Source organism: Danio rerio, chromosome 25 (genome assembly GCF_052040795.2).
Source record: "Danio rerio strain M-AB ecotype USA chromosome 25, GRCz13ab, whole genome shotgun sequence".
Lineage (NCBI taxonomy): Eukaryota > Metazoa > Chordata > Actinopteri > Cypriniformes > Danionidae > Danio > Danio rerio.
In genome coordinates, this window is record NC_141045.1 from 9,700,288 (window position 1) to 9,722,500 (window position 22,213).

The 22,213-nt window shown below is 37.5% G+C and overlaps 2 protein-coding genes across 3 annotated transcripts in view; both read right to left on the bottom strand.

The window, feature by feature from the left end:
- Nucleotides 1-484: 484 nt before the first annotated feature.
- gdpgp1 (GDP-D-glucose phosphorylase 1) lies at nt 485-2,376 on the bottom strand. The gene is given in 1 exon segment (NM_001077553.1): nt 485-2,376. A coding segment is annotated over 1 exon segment (1,032 nt). The 5' UTR covers nt 2,290-2,376; the 3' UTR covers nt 485-1,257.
- Nucleotides 2,377-4,261: 1,885 nt separating this feature from the next.
- The window catches only part of unc45a (unc-45 myosin chaperone A), a 32,392-nt gene continuing 14,440 nt past the window's right edge, over nt 4,262-22,213 (bottom strand). The window contains exons 10-19 of one of the 2 annotated variants that reach the window (XR_015525730.1): nt 21,937-22,031; nt 19,572-19,713; nt 19,338-19,478; nt 16,667-16,794; nt 16,334-16,400; nt 12,005-12,118; nt 11,522-11,637; nt 9,196-9,313; nt 7,179-7,749; nt 4,262-6,979 (exon numbers count right to left, since the gene is read on the bottom strand). Coding sequence is in view for 1 of the 2 variants with exons in the window: in NM_001442328.1 (NP_001429257.1) it covers nt 4,748-5,029; nt 7,594-7,749; nt 9,196-9,313; nt 11,522-11,637; nt 12,005-12,118; nt 16,334-16,400; nt 16,667-16,794; nt 19,338-19,478; nt 19,572-19,713; nt 21,937-22,031 (1,359 nt within the window). In the remaining variant the exon portion in view is untranslated. 2 annotated transcript variants of the gene reach the window in all.

Here is a 22,213-nt window from a genome sequence, read left to right on the forward strand (position 1 = left end):
TCAAAAATGGAGAAATGAATGACATTTAAGTCTGTCTTATGTAAATTAAGGTAAAATTGTTTTATCAATAGAAGAAGCCTACAAACAAAGATGTTTTATTTTGATGAAAACTTTAAAAACCCCTTTTGACCCACATATATACTGATTTACACTCTTAAAAAGTGCAGGGTTATATCTGTAAATACATTTTTTGGGTTAATTGTGCAGGGTGAAAACCCAACTGAAAGTTGTAGGGCAGTTAAGGGGTTCTCTCACATTTGAACATCTGAGTTGGGTTATTTTGGCTGGTTTAGGCTATTCATTGACGTCGGACAGTCACTGAGATCGCAACAAGCAGGGTTACAAGGTAAACTAATTAAACAATGTCATCAATTTTAAAAATTAATTTTTCATTGATCCTTGAAAAAATATTCTGTTTTGAAGAAACTGAATTTTTCTTTTTCCTAAGCTGTAAATTGCACCGCCAGAAGTCAAGCAAACAGACAAGAACTCTGAAATATTGACCTTTTTTGTGTGATAAGTGAACAATATAAGAAAGTTTGCTTTTTCAAATTAATTGTAAATAATATAGAACTTGTGATTTTAAATTTTTTGAGATTTGTTGATCTCCAAAACATATTTATCATGAACAAGTTCCGATATTAACAGATATGAAACTACTGTTCATACTGAATATTGATAGTTGTTAAGTTTTATTGCAAGACTAAGTGTTGTGTTATTAGCAGACGAACATGGTGGAAACGCAACAAGTTGCCGAGATCAGTGATTCCTGACGAGGCAATGACACCCCAGACCTGGGAATTTCTCCAGCATGGATGGATGCAAGTTTTTACATGTGAAGTTTTTGAGCAAGTTTTTTCCTTACTGTTTAATAAGAATATGTTTATTTACCCCCCAATTTTTTCTTCAATATTGTGAAATTAATGTATTAGTTTTCCATCACTTGTATTAACTCTGATTGAGAATTGCCAATATAAAAAGAGTTTAACTAAAAAATGGAACATGCGAGCTCCTACTGGGTATTTAGGTCATATTTAGGTCTTCCGAACCACCCAAATGCCCTGAAAGTGGTCAATTTTTTCCCTGTAGTAGTACATCTAATGCACACAATGGAATTTTTCATACACAATACATGTTTATAAATAGACTAATTCTATAACACTAGTAAGTCTTAGCAGCACTTCAATTGCAAACTCATGTGAGAAAGAGTGAGTTTTTAACTCCCCCAAATCTCTGACAGGACACTTCAGCCTGTGCTCATAAACATTTCATTAAATGCTCTTTCAGTTGGGCAGTCTCTTCTTGGGGCAGCAGATATTTCTGGATGATGTCCTGCACGGTCTCCTCAGTGGCCGACTCATAGTCTTCTCTGTTCTTGAAGGGCAGGTGTCCGGCGAGCTCACACAGGGCCACGTTAAACGCAGACTCTTCTTTGGCCCCGAAACAGGACAAGCGGGGCCAGACGATGACCCTCACACCATTTCTGGATGAAGAGGTGTCGGGCTCCATCTGAGGAGGACAACCTCTGGTGAAGAACAGGTTGTGTGCGATGTTGTGGTCCACCAAGACATCAGTCAAACTGCAGATTGCTTTGACCACCAAATCCAGGTTTGGACCTTGAGTGTAGAACAGAAATCCTGATGGAAAGTCCACAAGCTCATACAGGTTTAGGTTAGGCAGGACCAGCTTTGCTGGAGAGCTTTCAATCTTCAGTCTGTGGTTTAGATAGTAGCCGTGCAGATGAAGATGGTTAACTGAGGCAAAGCCACCCAGGCTGTTAAAACCAACCCTAAACCCCGGATCAGCGCTCAGAAGAACTGTTTCTATCCCAGTTTGGACTGCTAAATGCGTTAAAACCTGCGGGAAACACTTCTCCGGTTCAGGCACCAGCAAACAGTGGCCGAACTCTAACGGGCTGACGTTTATGATGACGCTGCACTTCCGTTCACTCTCCCTCTTTAACTCGAACAGCAGCTCTTTCGGGTTGATCTTATTGAAGTTAAACTGTTTTGGGTCAAAGTTCTGGCGGACGCTCAGGATCTCCTGGGGTTTTCGTCTTTCTGTGCCTCTCATGATGTTTAATTGTGCGATGTATCCACGTGATCCCGGGAGGATCCGCGTCTCCAGCTCGTCCAGCCGGTATCGGAACAACCCGGTGTTTCTCTTTTCCGTCCATCCCGACCGAAGCGCGATGTCAAATCTGGAGCGGCCGCGGTTTTGCTGACCGGAACAACACACCTTGCCTATAAAGTCATTGTCGGTGTAGGTGAAAATGCTACAGTCACCCATAGTGTTTTACACTATATACTGTTTTCACTTTGAATGACGCCAGCGTGTACAGGAATCACAAACTGCAACACGTGGATGAATCGGCACGTGTCTGATTGGCCAATGAGAGTCATATGACAGAGTGGAAGCTATGGGAAGCGAAAACATTCAATACGCGATTTGTAGTTTTTTATTCAGTTAGCGATACCAAAAATGAAATTTCTGTTATTATTTAGTCACACATAATTTGTTCAAAACCTATTTTGGAGTTTGAACACAATATATATATATATATATATATATATATATATATATATATATATATATATATATATATATATATATATAAAACTGCCTTTGATAGTAGTTTGACTTTCATAGTATTTATCCTACTATAGCAGAAATCAAAGGGTGTCAGCAACCAGCATTCTTCAAAATATCTTCTTCTGTGTTCCGCAGAAGAAAAAATCTCATAAAGAATTAAAACCACATGGGAGAATAAATGATGAGGTAATTTTCAATTATTGGGTGGACTCACCCTTTAATATATAGGTTGAAGACAAATCTAGGTTTTCTAGAATTAAAAGTAAGTAAATGTCTTAAAAGGCACTAAATTAAATGACTTCATTTTATTATCACTTTGTTTTGCCCATTTGTCAATTAAAACTTTTTTTTATTATTTAATAAATAATACTAAGTAAAATCACTTATTAATTTATATGTATTAATAACTACAGTTTAGAATAAGTTTCACTTAATATTTCAAAAAAAATATTTTAAATACTATTATTATTATTATTATTATATAAACTATTTAAAGATAAAATAATTATGTTAAATAATTTTATGTACATAAAAATTACATTTGTAAATTTTATTGGTATCAAAATTAAAATCCTAAAGGGTTTCACCTAGGCCAGGGATGTCAGACTCAATTCCTGGAGGATCGCAGCCCTGCACAGTTTAATTCCAACTCTAATTAAACACACCTGATCAAACTAATCGAGTCTTTCAGGCTTGTTTGAAACCTACAGTTAAGTGTGTTAGAGCAGGGTTGGAACTGTGCAGGGCTGCGGCCCTCCAGAAATCGACATCCTTGATCTAGGCAATATGGTGGCGCAGTGGAAAGCACAATCGCCTCACAGCAAGAAGATCGCTGGTTCAAGCCCAGGCTGGGTCAGTTGGCATTTCTGTGTGGAGTTTGCATGTTCTCCCTGTGTTCGTGTGGGTTTCCTACGGGTGCTCCAGTTTCCCTCACAGTTCAAACATATGCGGTACAGCTGAATTAAATAAACAGTGTCCGTGTGTGAATGAGTGTGTATGGATGTTTCCCAGGGCATCAGCTGTGTAAAACATACGCTGGATAAGTTGGCGGTTCATTCCGCTGTAGCGACCCCTGTTGAATAAAGGGACTAAGCCGAAGGAAAATGAATGGTTTCACTTATTATGAATAATGAACTTATGAGTAGGTTCGCACAGAAATATGCACATTTCCTCACATTTTTAACCCATCATTGAATCTATGTATTTAATTGTGTAAATTTATATTTATTCAGTTTTAGTTTATATTTTTTTATTCTGAAATAATTTCACAAATATTATTGTTATATAATAGTAATATTAAAATGTTCATATGATTTATTTACAATACAGTTTGTACGGTAATATTTTCTGTCTTTTAGTAGATCTATTATATGAGAGACTTGCTTTCTTTACCAAATAAGAGGATCTAATTGGATTTGCATTGCAAACATTAAAAAAAAGTTAAAAATCTATTCTTTTTTTTCACATGATGATACTCCCAAAATCTTTGCGCATAAATCTGCAGATTGTTTACAAAATTCTCAGCAGAAATAGCAAATCATGTTAGCAGATTCTGTCTGGTCCTACTTATGAGTCCCATATCATAAAAACGTCACCACAAACAATAATAAAACCCAATAAAACCACTGCATGTTAATAGACCGCACAGATAAGAAACAAAATCCACACCTGAAACAAAAGTAGTGTTTATATAAAACCAGAATACATCTTTTTTTTTACATTCAGCAATTAAGACTTGAGTATAAAGGGTGACGTGATATCAAACAAGTGTGCCAATGCATAAATAACATAAGATCAATACTTACACATTACAGTGGAATAATCATAGTCTAGGGGTGTCCAAACTCGGTCCTGGAGGGCCGGTGTCCTACATATTTTAGTTCCAACCCCAACTGAACACACCTAAACCAGCTAATCAAGCTCTTTCTAGGTATACTAGAAACTTCCAGGCAGGTGTGTTGAAGCAAGTTGGAGCTAAACTATGCAGCACACTGGCCTTCCAGGACCGAGTTTGGACATCAGACTATCTTGGAATGTGCTTGTAAAATAAATTGAGTGCATGTAATGGAATGGAAGTGATTAAACTCAATATTTGGTCTCTTTAGACAGTCTGAAATGTGTGCGACCATTGCGGCCTCCATCAAACACTGCAGCCTTAAATGGAATTACCATTAACTCCGCTCTCGTTGCTCCGGATGAGTCCGTACTCGAGAGCCAGATCTAAACAGCGCTGTGCGGCTTTACGGACAGAGGCCTGCTTTGGATCGTCTGTTTTAGTCAGCACAGACAGGATCTCCAGCGCCTCGCTCTCCATCAGCTTCTCTGCTAAGCTTTTATCCGCCTGCATGATGTTCATCACGATGACCACTCCACGGTGCCGCAGGTCCTGACTTTCACTGAGCAAAAGAGCCTGCAAGATCTCCAGCCAGTGGCTCGTCTGTTGAATAAGAGGAGAAAAACTCGTTGTCAGTTACGCTTGCTAATAATAAGCATCAAATGCGTCTCTTATGATCACTTGTGTTTGGATTTTCATAAATGCACTTAATTAAACATGAACATCCCCTACACTCACCGGCCACTTTATTAGGTACACCCTATTAGTACCAGTTTTGATCCACTTGTGCCTTCAGAACTGCCTTAATCCTTTGTGGCATAGATTTAACAAGCTACTGGAAATATTCCTTAGAGAATTTAGTCACTATTGACATGATAGCATCACGCAGTTGCTGCAGATTTGTTGGCTGCACATCTGCAAATCTACTGTTTACCACATACCAAAGGTGCTCTATCGGATTGAGTTCTGGTGACTGTGGAGGCCATTTGAGTACAGTGAACTCATTGTCAAGTTCAAGAACCCAGTCTGAGATGATTCGCACTTTACAACATGATGCGTTATCCTGCTGGAAGTAGCCATCAGAAGATGGGTACACTGTGGTCATAAAGGGATGGACATGGTCAGCAACACTACTCAGGTAGGCTGTGGCGTTGACACAATGCTAAGTTGGTACTAATGGGCCGAAAGTGTGCCAAGAAAATATCCCCCACACCATTACACCAACACCAGCCTAAACTGTTGATGCAAGATAGGATGGATCCATGCTTTCATATTGTTGATGCCCAATTCTGACCCTACCATCCGAATGTGGCAGCAGAAATCGAGACTCACCAGACCAGGCAACATTTCTCCAATCTTCTATTGTCTAATTTTGGTGAGCCTGTGCGAATTGTAGCCTCAATTTCCTGTTCTTAGCTGACAGGAGTGGCACCCGGTGTGGTCTTCTGCTACTGTAGCCCATCCACCTCAAGGTTGGACGTGTTGTGCATTTAGAGATGCTCTTCTGCATACCTCAGCTGTAGCGAGTGGTTAATTGAGTTACTATTCCATTAGCTCGAACCAGTCTGGCCATTCTCCTCTGACCTCTGGCATCAAAAAGGCATTTGCGCCCACAGAACTGCGGTGCACTGGATATTTTTTCTTTTTTGGACCATTCTCTGTACACCCTAAAGATGGTTGTGCGGGAAAATCCCAATAGATCAGCAGTTTCTAAAATGCTCAGACCAGCACGTCTTGCACAAAAAAACATGGCACATTCAAAGTCACTTAAATCACGGATTCTTAACTGGTGGGCCTCAGCGATCCTGCAGTTGGGCCGCGAGATAGCTTAAAAAAATGTACTTAAATATTATACTATATGATTTCATTATTAAATGTGTCATATTGAAATGATCAAAGTAATGGCATTTCCTGTTTACTCTGATTAAATAAGCTAATTCGAACTCACTGTTAAATGCAGATTGTGGTTTAAATTTCCAACCGCTGTGCGTCAACTAGGACTACGTTCTTGTATAAATCAAGCCGTCAGGCAAATGTAAAGGCATCTTAAAACTATTTGCACCTAAATTTGAAAATGAACTTGTCATGTCTTATTTTAATTATTTATTTTCTCTTTTATTTTATTATTGTACTCATTTTGTGAAATTGCCCTTGTATGTTCATTTTTATACAAATTACAGCCAGGGCTGTACGATTGCGATCTTTAAAAAATCTGACATTGTGAAATGTTGTTTTTCTGCTATATATATATATATATATATATATATATATATATGTACACTGCGATATGAATACATATTTACCAGATGGCTTGAATAGCTCTATTTGCAGGGGAAAGAAATCATTCATTTAGATTGACTGGGTTGTTTTTGTAAAGGTGTGAATCATGTATACAAAAAAATTAAACATATTTTTAAGCAAGAATAATTACAACAGAGCAAATGAAAAAGTAAAATAAAGTAAAAAGGTATAAACAGTGCTCTATAGTTGTTCCAGAGAATCAAACAGTATTCAGGTACAGAAAGTAACTCAAATGAAGTGTAACATAACACTCTATAGCAGGGGTGGCCAACCCTGTTCTTAGAAAGCCACCTTCCTGCAGATTTCAGTTGCTACCCATATCAAACACACCTGAACCAATTAATTAGGACCTGAACACCACATGATAATTACAGGCAGGTGTGCTTGATATGGGTTGCAACTGAAATCTGCAGGAAGGTAGATCTCCAGGAACAGGGTTTGCCACCCCTGCTCTATAGTCTTCAGTAAATGTATTCTTCAGTTAAGTTACAAATCTTTTATGTTATTGTCCCTGAATACTCTCTTCAAATGCGTTTATAACACTTGCAAAGTTTCAATCAGGTATGCGTATACTTTTTAATGACTACTTAAATCTCATGTATTATCAATTGTTGGTCCACTGCAAACCCAACTCAATATTCCACATCCTGTGATGTGACTATATATTGATAAATGATATATTGTAAAGCTCTAAATACAATTTTTTTTAAATAGAATTATTATTTCATCCACATTGGACAGAGCATAAGATTCCACTGTGGCAAGCAGGCCTCATCTGGCAGCATTAGCATGAGGTTGAATCTACATCAGCATCACTTCTTGAGTATTTAGAAGTGATTATCAGCCAGTTGTGGTCTAGTACTCACCGTGTCAGGGATACGTGTGCAGAGCTCAGGCATCTCCCCGGTCAGCACAGCCAGTGTGCCGGACGCAGCCTTCCTCAGTCGCTCATCATCCTCACCACTGTAGAGAACCAGCAGCTTCAGACGGTCACTCTCTGCGGCCAGATAAAGCTTCTGCACCTGAGTGAAAGAAAACCATAAAATTCAAACTTTTCCTGAAGGAGTGGGGTGATATGTGCTCCACGTTTAATTTCCAGACAAGCACTTCTGATGAACTGTCATGCCATTATAAAACTAGTGTTTCAGATTTCTTTAAAAATCATTGATTCTCACTTTCGGATTTATATGCGATATAAAGTGGGTCTCAGACCAGACAAGAAGCACTGAATTAAATTCAAATGTTCTGCATCATGTCTTAAAAATAAGCAAGTTTATTTTACCCCAGTATTTTCAATAGAGTTTCTGCACTAGTCTGCTAATCCTGATGGCGCTAGTGTTTCAACAATCTTTTATCTAGCTTTACACTTTTACAGCTAAATGAATGCTCAAGTCTATTGAACTGATTATATTTTAATATAGATTACAACATCGATGCTGTAAAAGTATCCTTACGAAATTGAAAATAATCACATAAACTTTTAAAGAGCCACTTTTATACATGAAATAGGGTCATATTTTGGTTTTAAGGGTCTCCAACAACAGTCTGATATGCATGCAAGATCAAAAAACACTTTCATTGTCTTATAATCTGCATTTATTTTGACCTAATTATCCCAGAAACTCCCATTTGAATCGTTCAGTGATTCATTTATTTCAAAACCCCTCCTTAGCGTGAAGCTAATCTGCACTGATTAGACTGATGACAGCCTGTTGTGATTATTCGACAGTGTTCAGCATTAGACAGAGTACAATGCCCACCACGGCAATATCAACAATATTGAAGTAGTCAGAGTGCATAGTGTATGTGTGAGCATACCTGCCAACACTCCTGTTTTTCCCGGGATTCTCCCGTATTTCAGACCCATCTCCCGCCACCCTCCCGTTTTGTTATTTATCCTGGACAACTCCCATAATTTCAACCAGAAAAACGAGAGCTATAATGCTAAGGTATTTTTGCAAAAATAAACCTCAACCACTGACTCGTCACAGTTTCATCTTTGGGTAGAAAAAGTAACACTAACTTTCCCCTCACACTTCCAATAATATCCATATGAGCACAGTGTCTTCATGACTTGATTCAACCGGGATCAGCTAAGGTGTTTGTCTTCCTCTTTTTGTTTGCTACTGTTTGTGGGCGGGGCCAGAGGTTTAAATTTTCCCGGGTTTGCGAACGCAGCAATTGGGCAGGGCTCAAGTTTCGTATCAACATCACGCCGAAACGGCTAAAGACTCGTTATCAAGACGATTCATTTGAAACACTAGGAGTCGACTCTTTTATAAATGAATCAATAGTTTTAAACACTGTGCACTTTCATAGTTGAGCCTTAGCTGGATATTTCACTTCACTTATAGCTGTTACATACTACATGGAAGGTAATATTTAAAAACCCATAATAGGGGCTCTTTAACCAGAAGTTTATAGCCTATTAGCTTCGAATCTGCCCCATCTACAGATATTAGACATACCTCAGTGCTTAAGGCCAGATTGCACATACACTCTGTGGAAGCAGCGCGGACCATGTCGTGCTCTTCAAACATGTAGCCCTCGATTTTAGGCACAGCTTTCTCCTTGATGATCTTCTGCCTGTGGGAACATCGAAATATGATATTAATGGGTGTATTCTTCTGGTTTACACTAGTTTACCCACACATATTCATTGTGTTTTATTAGGTAGGGCTCATCCCTGTGCAGATAACCAAACAACTTCCCTGCGCAGAGGATTATAGGCATACAAAGTATCCATCAGTTGTACCCTTCAAAATCCCTAAATCCAAATAACCCTGTGAAGTGGCCAGTTTTAGGCACTTCGGTTTGGATTGATACTTCAATATGACTGCCATGATTGTTTTCACTCCTTTAGAGGGTAATATCCCATTGAGAACACAGTGTACTCATACTCAATAGTCATGCACTCAATAGTCAGTTTATCATCACTCTTAACACTACAAAAAACGCTTTTCTTACTTGGTTTTTAATCTAAATATCTAAAAGAAATCTTCAATCAAGAAGCTTTTTCTAGCCCGGCAAAAATGATTGTCTTGTTTCCAGAAATAATATGCCATAATAAAGTAAGTTTTCTTCAAAACAGGCAAAATAATAAATAAAGAATGAATAGGGCAAGCAAAATAAACTTGTTTTTCTTTTAACATAAGATTACTTAGCTTACTCCAATGGCAGATTATTTATCTTCAGGTAAAACTCACTTTATTTTGACATATTCTTTCTTAAAACAAGACAATATGTTTCACTTGTCTAGAAAATGCTTCTTGATTAAGGACATTTTTGATATTTGGACTAGAAACAAGACCTTTGTGCAGTGCAACTGCTTGTTAAAGGAAATATTAAATTAACCAATCATAGCAGGGAATTTAGTAATGGTTGGTCTGTTTGTTTCAGAAACTGCAAGAACGTATAGCTGACAAATCTGTAGTATCTCAATTAGGGCTGCAGGATTTATCAAAAAAAGTTCACGATCTCGATTCGACCCTACGCACGATCTTTTCTACGATTCAGCCAATTATATTTTCAAGGTCAGGATAGAAGCAAGGCAGCCGCACAAGTCTTCACAGCAACACTGACACCTTCAAATGGCGGTAAAAGTTTCACATACTGTATTTATAAGGTACAATTCACCCAAAAATGTCATTTCTGTTTTCATGTAATAATGTATTTGTGGCCGCAAAATCACATGTGAGGTGTTTGTTTACTACAGAGAATGCATGCATGCACACATGATGGCTACTTTAGTGAACACAGTGCAGAGGTGTAAATAAAAAAAAAAACTTTGAATTTTCATAAAACACTATTGAAAGTGTTTAAAATATCTGAATATGTTGTCTGTGTTATAATAAACACCTAAAAACCTTTTAGGTTCTGTGTGGTCTAGCTTGCTGTAATTAATTTTGGTGGTTCCTGTGCTATAGGTACAAGCCACAGGGATTGATCATTGTTTTCATATTTCACTATTCTTTTGTTTGATCAAACATAATTCACTGTGTTTGGACCACGTCAGACATATAAAAGGATTACTTATGCACATCACCTCAAAAACAGAGGAGAAATGGCCCTGAAGCACACAGCATAAGGTAAGAGATGACAGCTGTCTGTGCTATCTGGGTCTGCTTAGTGATCATAAATGTATTGTTTTCACTTCTGCACCATGGAAACACTACGATTCATTTAACAACTGTTTGATATGTGAATATAATTCAGTAAAAAGAATGCTAGAACCGTATGAGCACCGGCAAGAGCTTTCATTTGTGCTATAACTTGTACATGTGTCATATAAAAAATATGAAAATGAACCAATGTAAAATACCCAGCTCGGGTCTCCGAAATACTGTGTATTTAAGTGTAAATAACTATTGCACAGTAGAATAAAAAGCAAAGTGTTGCATATTTGCATAAAATATAGATTCTACACTTTCAAACGAAACCACTTAAGGGGGTCTGGTGCAATGCTAGCCTTTTAAATCTTAAAGCGAAAGTTAATGATGTCACAGAATTTCTCTGGTTAACAATAATAATTGGCCAATTATATTAACCTTTATTTTACATTTATAGAATCGTGAGAAAATCATGATCTTGACTTTAAGCAAAAAAAATCGTGATTTACATTCTTTCCAAAATCGTGCAACCCTAATCTCAATACTATCATTTCAATATGGACTAAAAGCTACATTTAACCAAATAAGTGTCATTGAAGAAATAAGCTCTACATTTGAAGGCCTGAGGGGGCGAGTAAAGTTTTCTTTTTTGGCTTTAAATTCATTTCAGTTGGCGATGGCAAACCTGAGTCTCTCGCTGATGCCGGCCAGGTTGGTGAGGGCCATCAGAGCCTCAAAGTTCTGCAGCATTGAGCAGTCGAGAGCCAGAAGACTGACCAGGGGTCTCACCACCTCATACACCTGCACAAACACACCACTTTAGAGAAATCACTCTAAACGTTACATTTCTGGCTGAAGTGAGAAAGTTTAAAATGACAGTTCATCCTAAAATGATCACAATTCTATCATTATTTACTCAGCTTTGAGTTTTGGGTGTTCTGTTGAACACAATAACAGATATTATGAAGAATGTTGGAAACTGGTAACCATTAACTTCTATAGTATTTGTTTTTCCTACAATGGATGGCTACTAGCTTCCAACATATCTTCTTTTTTGTTAAACAGTGAAAACAAACTCAAACTGATTTGTAACATGCAAAGGTTGAGTAAATGATGACAGAGTTTCATTTTTGGGTGAACTTTCCCTTTAAATAATCTGCTGACGTACCCTCTCGCCTGGAAATGCAATCTCTGGGTTGGATGTGATGGTGATTTTGGCCAGAGCTTGAGCTGCTTTAATCTTCCCACGATCTGTGCTCTCAGAAACCAGCGGCAGCAAAGCCTGTATCAATAAAACAAGACATATCTCACATTCTGCTGTTCTGAAGTTTACAAGACAGCCAGATTCACAGAATTTATCACAAAACAAATGGAGCATCGGTGAGCATAAGAGACTTTTGAATGACATATATTTATTAAAAATAATAATAATAATAATAATAATAAATCACCCTGTATCACAATCAATGGCTTCCACAGTATTTTAACCTACTAGTGAGCCAATGGTGACTCTCAACTATTCAGATACCAACATTCTTCAAAATATCTTTTTTTTTTCAACAGATAACTAAACTAAAAAAAATTGTAAATTGTGCAAATGATGACCATGTTTTTATTAAAAAAGTGATCTACTGCTTTAAAGGCACAATATGGCTTATTTCATTAAAATATATTGATGTATATAATTGCATTGTTACAAATGTTGTAAAGAATGTTCAAATTCAAAGAAGTAAGCAATTTTAACAAATGAAACAGACCTGAGTCTCCTTGCTAACAACGTCACACACGCCTGATTTCTGGTTTGGTTTTATAGAATACACAGAAACACCAAAGATGCTTTAATATGTTGTGCTTAATTAGCCTGCACACAGCAGCATTATAACAGAAGTCTTTTGTGCTGCATCACGCTTGTCTCTTTTTAGTAATAGCTTCAGCGCTTTCATTCAGTTTCAACAGCTTTCAGTCTTACACCGATTCATACTAGCATGATAATAATTGTTGAATACCGAAGCTCATCATAAACATGATTTCAGCCTGGGTCCCGACAGATGTAATGAAGACCACAACTCCCATGATTCAACACTCAGCCGTGGCATCATCAAAAAATGCCTTTGTTTGTTTTGAATATGTGTCCTCTAGTGGTAAAAATTACATACTCTGCCTTTACCACTTTCTCGTGTAGGTTTTAAATACTTCAGCAGACCCCCTGTGTGAGTTTTTTTGGTTGACCATTATTGGCCCATTTCCAGGGAGTTGTATGGTTCGGTTAGGTATGTTTTTAAGGTCAAGTGTACCACTTTTTGGGTACCCTGTGCAATGTGCCCCTAGCTGAACAAAAGGGTACCAAAAGGCAGAGCGAGATGTGCAGCTGAATGCTATTGGTTTACAGAGAAGCGTCACTAGCGCGTACACAAGCAGGGGAATGAAAACAAAGGAACCGCCATTTTTACATACAATAATAAAATATACATATAATAACGAGCCATGGTCGACCCAACAAAGCCGTGTCCTGTTTTTGTTTTACGAGGCTGTGTAAAAGTGCGAGCGGTTTCACTTTCTCCAGAGAGCTTGCAATTGCTCGTGTGAACATATACATTTGAAATAATCAACTTCTTGAGCTGATGATAATAACGTGCGCTTGATTATTGAAGTGCTTCTGACATCCAATCCTTTCAGAAACGGATAAACGTGAAAGTGAAGCACGAAAAAACAAAGGAGAAGCTGCAAAAAACAAAGCAGCGAATGATTCTTTTAGCAACCTAAAACATGAACAAACTGTCACGATTAACTATTATCAACTCCTTTTGGACAATTATGAACTCGGGATGACAGAATTACTCACTAACAGAGCTTACATGTGCTGGTGAAGAATAAAGATACAGATGAGAGGTTTGCACTGACTGTGGGCTATATGTTACGTGTTGTATTTGAACCCAAATAAGGACAAAATGTCTGCTGTGTGTAGTTTTTCTGTAATTAGTAACATATCAGAGACTGTAAGGGGCTGTATGTGTTTATATATGTTGCATTTATAATCGTACTTTGTAATTGCAGACGTTACAGTAGGCTATTTCGCACTTTCATTGATCTGTAATAATCAAATTATGTTCTTATAAAGGTTAGTAATAAACATTTATACACAAGTATTTATGTGTATAAAGCACCTGTTTTGTTATCTTATCATTGGTACCCTTTCGGCAGTGGAAGCGCAAGCCTGATAAAGGTGACCCGTACCATACCGTACTGTCAACAGGCCATATGATGACTGAAACCTCTATGATCACAGACAAGTGTGTGATGCTACAGTATAAATGTTTATACTGATATGAATCCCCTGCAATTACTGACAGGTGTCTATATTATCTGAAACTCCTGGAAACAAATGCATCCCTGCCTGCCACACTACTCCACTGAGCAGCCGCAAGTTGCATTGGAGTGACGTCGACTCCCCCTTCATCTGATTGGCTGGAGGAGCAACTGTCAATCTAGACTAACAGACCAATGATGATGCTGAAGCCAACCCATATTTTAAATGAAACTCAAACTGCATCTTTTGGAAACACAAGTGCAGAATGTAGGAACAAGAGCAAAGGGAAGAGGACTGTAAGCACACAAAACCTCCAAATATGAGCGAAAAACTGATTTTGTCTGAACACGTTTTTAGTTTTGATTCACGCTCATCTTTCAGTATGTAACCTCGTTGTTTCTTATTCTTTTGCGCGTTACAATTTTACACACAATGACAATATTTTGATTTACGCGGTTTATATTTCTATCCGCGACCGTGATATTTTAGGTGGGGATTCGATTCCGTAAGTGCCCAGTTATAGACGAATTACCGGTTTATAACATTCAGGATGGGTGCTCAGCGAAGTTACAGAAAAAAAACAGGAGCGCTACCATTTAAAGCGGAGGAATGACATCCGATGCGGTACAGAGTTTGTTGTTGCTTTTGAGATAACTTATATTAATTACATATTATATATATATTATTTACATAATGCTTTCAGCATATTATAACAGCTTGTCACCCAGTGATTAGCACAGTTATTCGGCAAAATTAGCGTTATAGTGAGCGGCGTTCGTCTGACAGGTCCATTTGCGATAGCACCCCTTTTAAGATGAAATGGCCAAGCATCCAGCCCCAAATATACAACTATCTCATTGAAACTCAAAGTGGCTTTATAAGAGAGAAGTTAAAGGTCTACAAGTCTTTAGATGCCTAAAATTTTGTTCTGTGTGGTCATGTGCAAGAAATAATGCTCCATGATTACCAGATTCAAAACTGTGTAGTTCTAAAAACCGAGGTTCTGCTTAGCCAAAGACAAAAAAAGAAGAAAACTAGAAGCTATACAAGGCCTGGGTAATCATCAACAAGCAAAACAACTGCATTCCGACAGCGAACTGCACATGTACGGCAGGGTATGTGAACATACATTTTTACATTTTTACATATGGCGAATGAAGTTCTGCACAAGACTTTTGGCCAGCGGAGAAATTAAAATGGTCGCGCCCAACTGAGTCTGGTTCTCTCAAGGTTTTTTTTCTTCACTCCCATCAGGTGAAGTTTTTTTTTCCCTCTCCGCTGTCGCCACTGCCTCACATGGTTCAGGATTGGTAGAGCTACGCATCGATGAATTTGCTCTTCAGTGTTTGAACTCTCAGTAATGATTAAATCACACTGAACTGAGCTAAACTGAACAGAACTGAACTTTAACACTAAAACCTGAACCACACTGTTCCAGTTACTGAACCACACTGTTCCAGTTACTATGACCATTTATGTGAAGCTGCTTTGACACAATCTACATTGTAAAAGCGCTATACAAATAAAGCTGAATTGAATTGAATTGAATACATTTCATTCTAAGCATTCAGTGTCTGGATTTAATTATTCATAATTTGACTGTTTTTGCTGAAATCATCGCTGCAATCAAAAACAAGTAATGTGTATGAGTCAGCATAACGTGAACTGATAATGAAATGAGGGCCGCAGAGTCCAGCATTTTTAATTAGGTCCTCACTCCATTCAACTCTTATGACGGCTGTTAGCCAAAGATGCGGTTGGCATTACAAGCAGTGTGGTGTCCGGTAAAATTTTATTTCGATTTTGGCATTCTACCGCACAACATGACATGTTTGCTATTACAACCGATCTTGCAACAGGTATGCACAGTTAAACCCGTGTAATGTCATGTGTGACGTAGGTTAGTAATTCTCCTATATTTAAAAATAATTATTACTGCCATCCGCATGTATTTTACAAACTTTCACTGTAATGTTTTGCTAGTAGTATTTGAATGAACCTAAAATAAGCTTTATTTATTTGAAAACACTGATAAATTGTGATTTATGATGAGCAGTGTGCTTGTCAATCTCATCAGATTTGAGTTTGAGCAGTTGATCATGTGCTTTCTAAGGTTCTAATCACACTGGTGTGATCGTGGTCGAAAGGGTTAAAAGACGCTACATTCTTGAAAACAATAAATCTACTTACTTTTCCTCCTCCTTGTGCCACAACCAGTCCTCTGTCCTCCTGTCTCTCCACCAGAGCCAAAATCACCCTGTGAAGAGGAGGAAAAAAGACGCTCATTTCATCTGATAAAGAGCCCATTCTCTTGGATCGAGAATAACCATTTTGCAAACTCAAATCCATTTTCAAACAATCTCGCCTGATGGAGCAAACTGTTCCAAGGCTTATCTGTATTTGGGACAGTAGTTGTGCCAGCAGTGAAAAAGAGCCAAAAAACTAGAAAGCAAAGGGGCAAGTTTTACAGTAGCAGCCTTCGAATAGAGGCAGAATTGTTGAAAGTGATGGAGCTTTATAGACCTGGCGATGCACTCTCTGCAGGCCTCGGTCATGGCAGGACTCTCCTGTTTCACCATACAGACCAGCGCTGACACCACACCAGCCTCCAGCAGCTTCACCACCCGCTGCTCCACAAATGGTTGGCCATCCTACGCCAAAAGCACAAAATTGATCAATAATTGAGGGCAACAGTGTAACTCTCATGTTTGTATTAAACTTGTACAACCAAAACAAATGAAAAAAAGAAGCAAATATCGTATTTTGGTCTCGTTTTTGCAACAAAAAATGTCTGGAGCTCTATAACATCTGGTCACAATACTTTAGTTTAATGGAAAACAGCAACAGTAACATACTGCTAACAATCTGATATATCTAAATATATTTATTCATTCATTCATTCATTTTCTTGTCGGCTTAGTCCCTGTATTAATACGGGGTGGCCACAGCGGAATGAACCGCCAACTTATCCAGCAAGTTTTTACGCAGCAGATGCCCTTCCAGCTGCAACCCATCTCTGGGAAACATCCACACACACATTCACACACACAATCATACACTACGAACAATTTAGCCTACCCAATTCACCTGTACTGCATGTCTTTGGACTGTGGGGGAAACCGGAGCACCGCGAAGGCAGGGAGAACATGCAAACTCCACACAGAAATGCCAACTGAGCAGAGGTTCGAACCAGCGACCTTCTTGCTGTGAGGCGACAGCACTACCTACTGCGCCACTGCGTCGCCCCAAATATATCTAACTACTAATAAAATATTAAACATTATTTATATTTCATAAATAAATGTATACCAATGTCAAATGTTAAATCTTCGTTGGATGTATGTGCAATGACAATAAACAATCTCATTAATAAAACATTATAGATATTATTACATTAATAAACATTAATATGTACATTTATTATAATTACACGCACTTTGTCTTTTAGCAAAGTTGTCACAATGAATCACGCAGTCAATGAGAGAATGTGTTCATTGTTTTGAACTCACGGAACAAAAGGAAAAGGGGATTGTCTCAATGAACAGTGATTTTAAGACTAATAGTATAAAAGTAGCAAATGCATTGCTTTAAACGTTCAATAATCTGTATATACAGCATGTATGATTCTGGGCTCAGAAAGCTCTTAGATAACATTATCCCAAAATATTATTTTTTTAAATGAAGGTTATACCATGTATTGTTAATTGCAGAATTCGCTATTTTAAAAAAAGAAAGAAAAAAATAGTTCTGGAAGAGATCAAGCCTGGCGACCCAATGGCGCAGTAGGTAGTGCTGTCGCCTCACTGCAAGAAGGTCGCTGGTTCAAGCCTCGGCTGGGTTGGTTGGCGTTTCTGTGTGGAGTTTGCATGTTCTCTCTGCGTTCGCGTGGGTTTCCTCCAAGGTGCTCCGGTTTCCCCCACAGTCCAAAGACATGCAGTACAGGTGAATTGGGTAGGCTAAATGGTCTGTAGTGTATGAGTGTGAGTGAGTGTGTATGGATGTTTCCCAGAGATGCGTTGTGACTAGAAGGGCATCCGCTGCGTAAAAACATGTGCTGGATAAGTTGGCGGTTCATTCCGCTGTGGCGACCCCGGATTAATAAAGGGAAAAAGCCGAAAAGAAAATGAATGAATGAATGAATGAAGGAAGGAATGAAGGAATAATTGAGATCAAGCCTCAGGTCAGAAAAAGTAACGCTAAAGTAACTCAAAAAGAACATAATGCATTATTTACCACAAAAAGTAACTAATTATTGCAACTAGTCACTTTTTTAGGGAGTAACTTAATATTGTATTGCATTAGCTTTAAAAGTAACTTTCCCCAACACACAAACATACAGTTGAAGTCAGAATTATTAGCCCCCCTGTTTATTTTTTCCCCCAATTTCTGTTTAATGGAGAGCAGAATTCTAAACATGATAGTTTTAATAACTCACTTCTAATTACTGATTTATTTTATCTTTGCCATGATGACAGTAAATAATATTTGACTAGATATTTTTCAAGACACTTTAATACAGCCTAAAGTGACATTTAAAGACTTAACTAGGTTAATAAGGTGAACTAGGCAGGTTAGGGTAATTAGGCAAGTCATTGTATAACGATAGTTTGTTCTGTAGACTATCGAAAACAAATATAGCTTAAAGGGGCTAATAATTTAGACCTTAAAATGGTGTTTAAAAAGTTTAAAACTGCTTTTATTCTAAGCGAAATAAAACAAATAAGACTTTCTCCAGAAGAAAACATATTATCAGACATACTGTGAAAATTTCCTTGCTCTGTTAAACATAATTTGGAAAATATTTTAAAAAGTAAAAAAATTCAAAAGGGGGCTAATAATTCTGACTTCAACTGTATATATACATATGTATTAAAGCATTGCCAAAGCAAACTAAATATTAAATAATCCATGACATAACAAATAATAAATCAATTACTAATACCAAATAAATTATATGAAATATATAAAAATAACAAAAAATAAAGGAAACAAGTCGTTCAAAATAACGATCGACTTTTGTTAATTAATTTAAAGTGTTACATTTATGCTGCTTTTTGGAGCTTAACAGCCACTGAATAATTTTGCTGTATCCTAAAAAAGACAATATATGGATTTTAAAACTTAACAAGCATAAATTAATAATAACAATAAGTTCATTTTTGACCAACATAACAATCCTATCCGCATAAATCACCTTTGGATGCTCCTCTGGTACGTGTTGTTTAGCATATTTAGCTAGCTCCACCATCTGCGGGTCTGGCTTCTCTACATCGTAGCTGTTGGTGCAGTTTACCAGTGTCGATCCCACCGCAAACAACACAGTTTTGTCCTCGGACTGCAATCAAAACAAAAACATGAGTTTAAGGAGCCGAGGAGGATTAGCATAATAAGCGGACGTTTATCTCCAAAACTGCAGAAAAAGCGAAACCTTGGCCAGCTCAAACATGGCCTGAAGAGCTTTCTTGTCCTCAACCAGGTCCTCTTTGACATCGGCGTCCAGCGTGAGGTAAGCCAGACCCTCGATGGCCCAGCGCCGCGATGCTGGAGGAAGAGATTCATTGCAGAGCCATCTGGGGAAGAGAAAAAGACAGCCACATGCACATGCTAAATGGACTTAATACGTATTACATGTAAACACATGCACAAATAAATGCGTTTGCTGGAGCTACAAAAACTAATAGGGTAAACGACAATGATTTCAATTGATAGATCTGACTCTTTGATTAGTAAACACTCCTCAATTTTAAATTAAAAGATTAATTACCAAGACTAAAAACTAAAACAGGGCAACACTGGCTCAGTGGTTAGCACTGTCGCCTCATGGCAAGTTTTTACCGGGTGCTCTCGTTTCCCCTACAGTACAAAGACATGAGCTATTGGTGAATTGAATAAACTAAATTGGCCGTAGTGTATGTGTGTGAAGGTGATATGCATCAATAGTATCTGGATGCAGCCTTTTTGATGCAAGCTGAGATTGCATAACTCAGGGAAGCAATGTCAGACACAATGCACTTTATGGAGAGAGTGACGTCACTGTGACAAGTAGGGTTAAGGGTGGGGTTAGGTCAGCGCATTAAAAAAGCATTGGTTGCAGCTCAGATTGCACTGCACCAGGTCTGCATCCAGACCCCTCTCCAATGTATGGGTGTTTCCCTGTGCTGGGTTGCAGCTGGAAGGGCATCTGCTGCGTAAAATATTTTTTATTTCGCTGTGGCGACCTCTGATGAATAAAGGGAACAAGCCGAAGGAAAAATGAATGAATGAAAAACTAAAACATATAAACTTTCTTTATATAAAATATATAGTACAATATTATAATATGCATTTCAGATACATCTTTCTCGTTGTATATACTTAAATATGGTATATATTGATTTATTATGAGATATTATTTGAAAATTAATGCAAAAAATAACTATAAATAAATATACTATACCATTTAAATATTATATGTGTTAATCATAATTAAGATAATAATTAATTAAACTAATTGAACTATAATAAAAGTAATTACAAATTAAATATAAAATATATGTACACTATATTTCCTTTTTAGACAACATAACATAGTACAACTATTGTTGGTATTACTTTATTTTGATCGTCCCTTTAACGCATTTTTTTAATTTATGTTAAATTGCATCTAGATGCCAACTAATTCTCATTATATTAGATTAAGTAGACTGTTAGGTTGGGGTTTGGGTTAGTGTAAGTTGACATGTACTTGCAAAGTTACTGATAGTCATTTAAATGTCTGCTGAAGGAGCAGTATCAGCAGATATTAAGCTAATACTACTACTAATACTCAAATGAGCATGTAATTGGCATTTAGTTACAATGCAACCTTTAGTCAACAAAATGTGCAATATAAGGCCCATCAAAATAAAGTTTTACCTTATTATTACATATTTATTTATACTATATTGCTTATAGTGTCATAGATCAATACTAAAAGGAAAACTGACTACATTAAAAAGGTAAAAAAAAAACACAACCAAAATACTTAAACTTGGTGGCGCAGTGGGTAGCACAACCGCCTCACAGCAAGAAGGTCACTGGTTCGAGCCTTGGCTGGGTCAGTTAGCATGTTCTCCCTGTGTTCGTGTGGGTTTGCTCCGGGTGCTCCAGTTTCCCCCACAGTCCAAAGACATGTGCTATAGGTGAATTGGGTAAGCTAAATTGGTCGAAGTGTATGTATGTGAATAATTGTGTATGGGTGTTTCCCAGTGATGGGTTGCAGCTGGAAGGGCATCCGCTGCATAAAACATATCGTCACCTTGGAATTATAAGTTTCTATATGCTTTCTGAATGATTTTGAGATATTGAGCTTTAAAGTTTTTGCATTCCATAGAGACAACAGTGTGTGTTTAACATTTTGTTTTTTAAATAAAAAATCTTAAAATGTAAACAAATTAAAAAAGCATCCCATAATGTAAATAAGTTGTCATTTAATAAGAAAATGTCAACAACTCAATTTTGACAAAAATTTCAGATAGAACCATATAATTCTAAGGTGACGATATGCTGGAATGGTTGGCGGTTAATTATGCTGTGGAGACCCCAGATGGGGAAGAGATTAGGGGACTAAGCTGAAAAGATTTTTTGTCTTTTATTGAAATTACTCAAATAAATAAAATGTAAAAGGTAAAGCTTTAGACAAAACTAACAACCAGACAAACTAACAAAATAAACCATCTAATTCCATGCCTAAAAATAAAATAAAATATAGAAATCAGTTCTGCAAGTAATAATCATTTGATATTCTCTGACACTCATAGAAGCTGTGAACCTACTTTCTGCACTGCTTGGCGAGTTTGAGTGTGGAACCTTCAGCAAACTGCTTCATGCTGAAATCTGTGCCTCCCGCAGAGCCCAGTTTACACAATCCCTACAAAATAAACACACGCATGCACGCATTCACGCAAACATGCAAACACACACAAATGCAAACACAACCACAATAAATACCCGAAAAAACAAACACACATAAACAAACAAAAAAACAACAACACACAGACACACAAACACACACATACAAACACACACAAAAACACACACACACACACACAC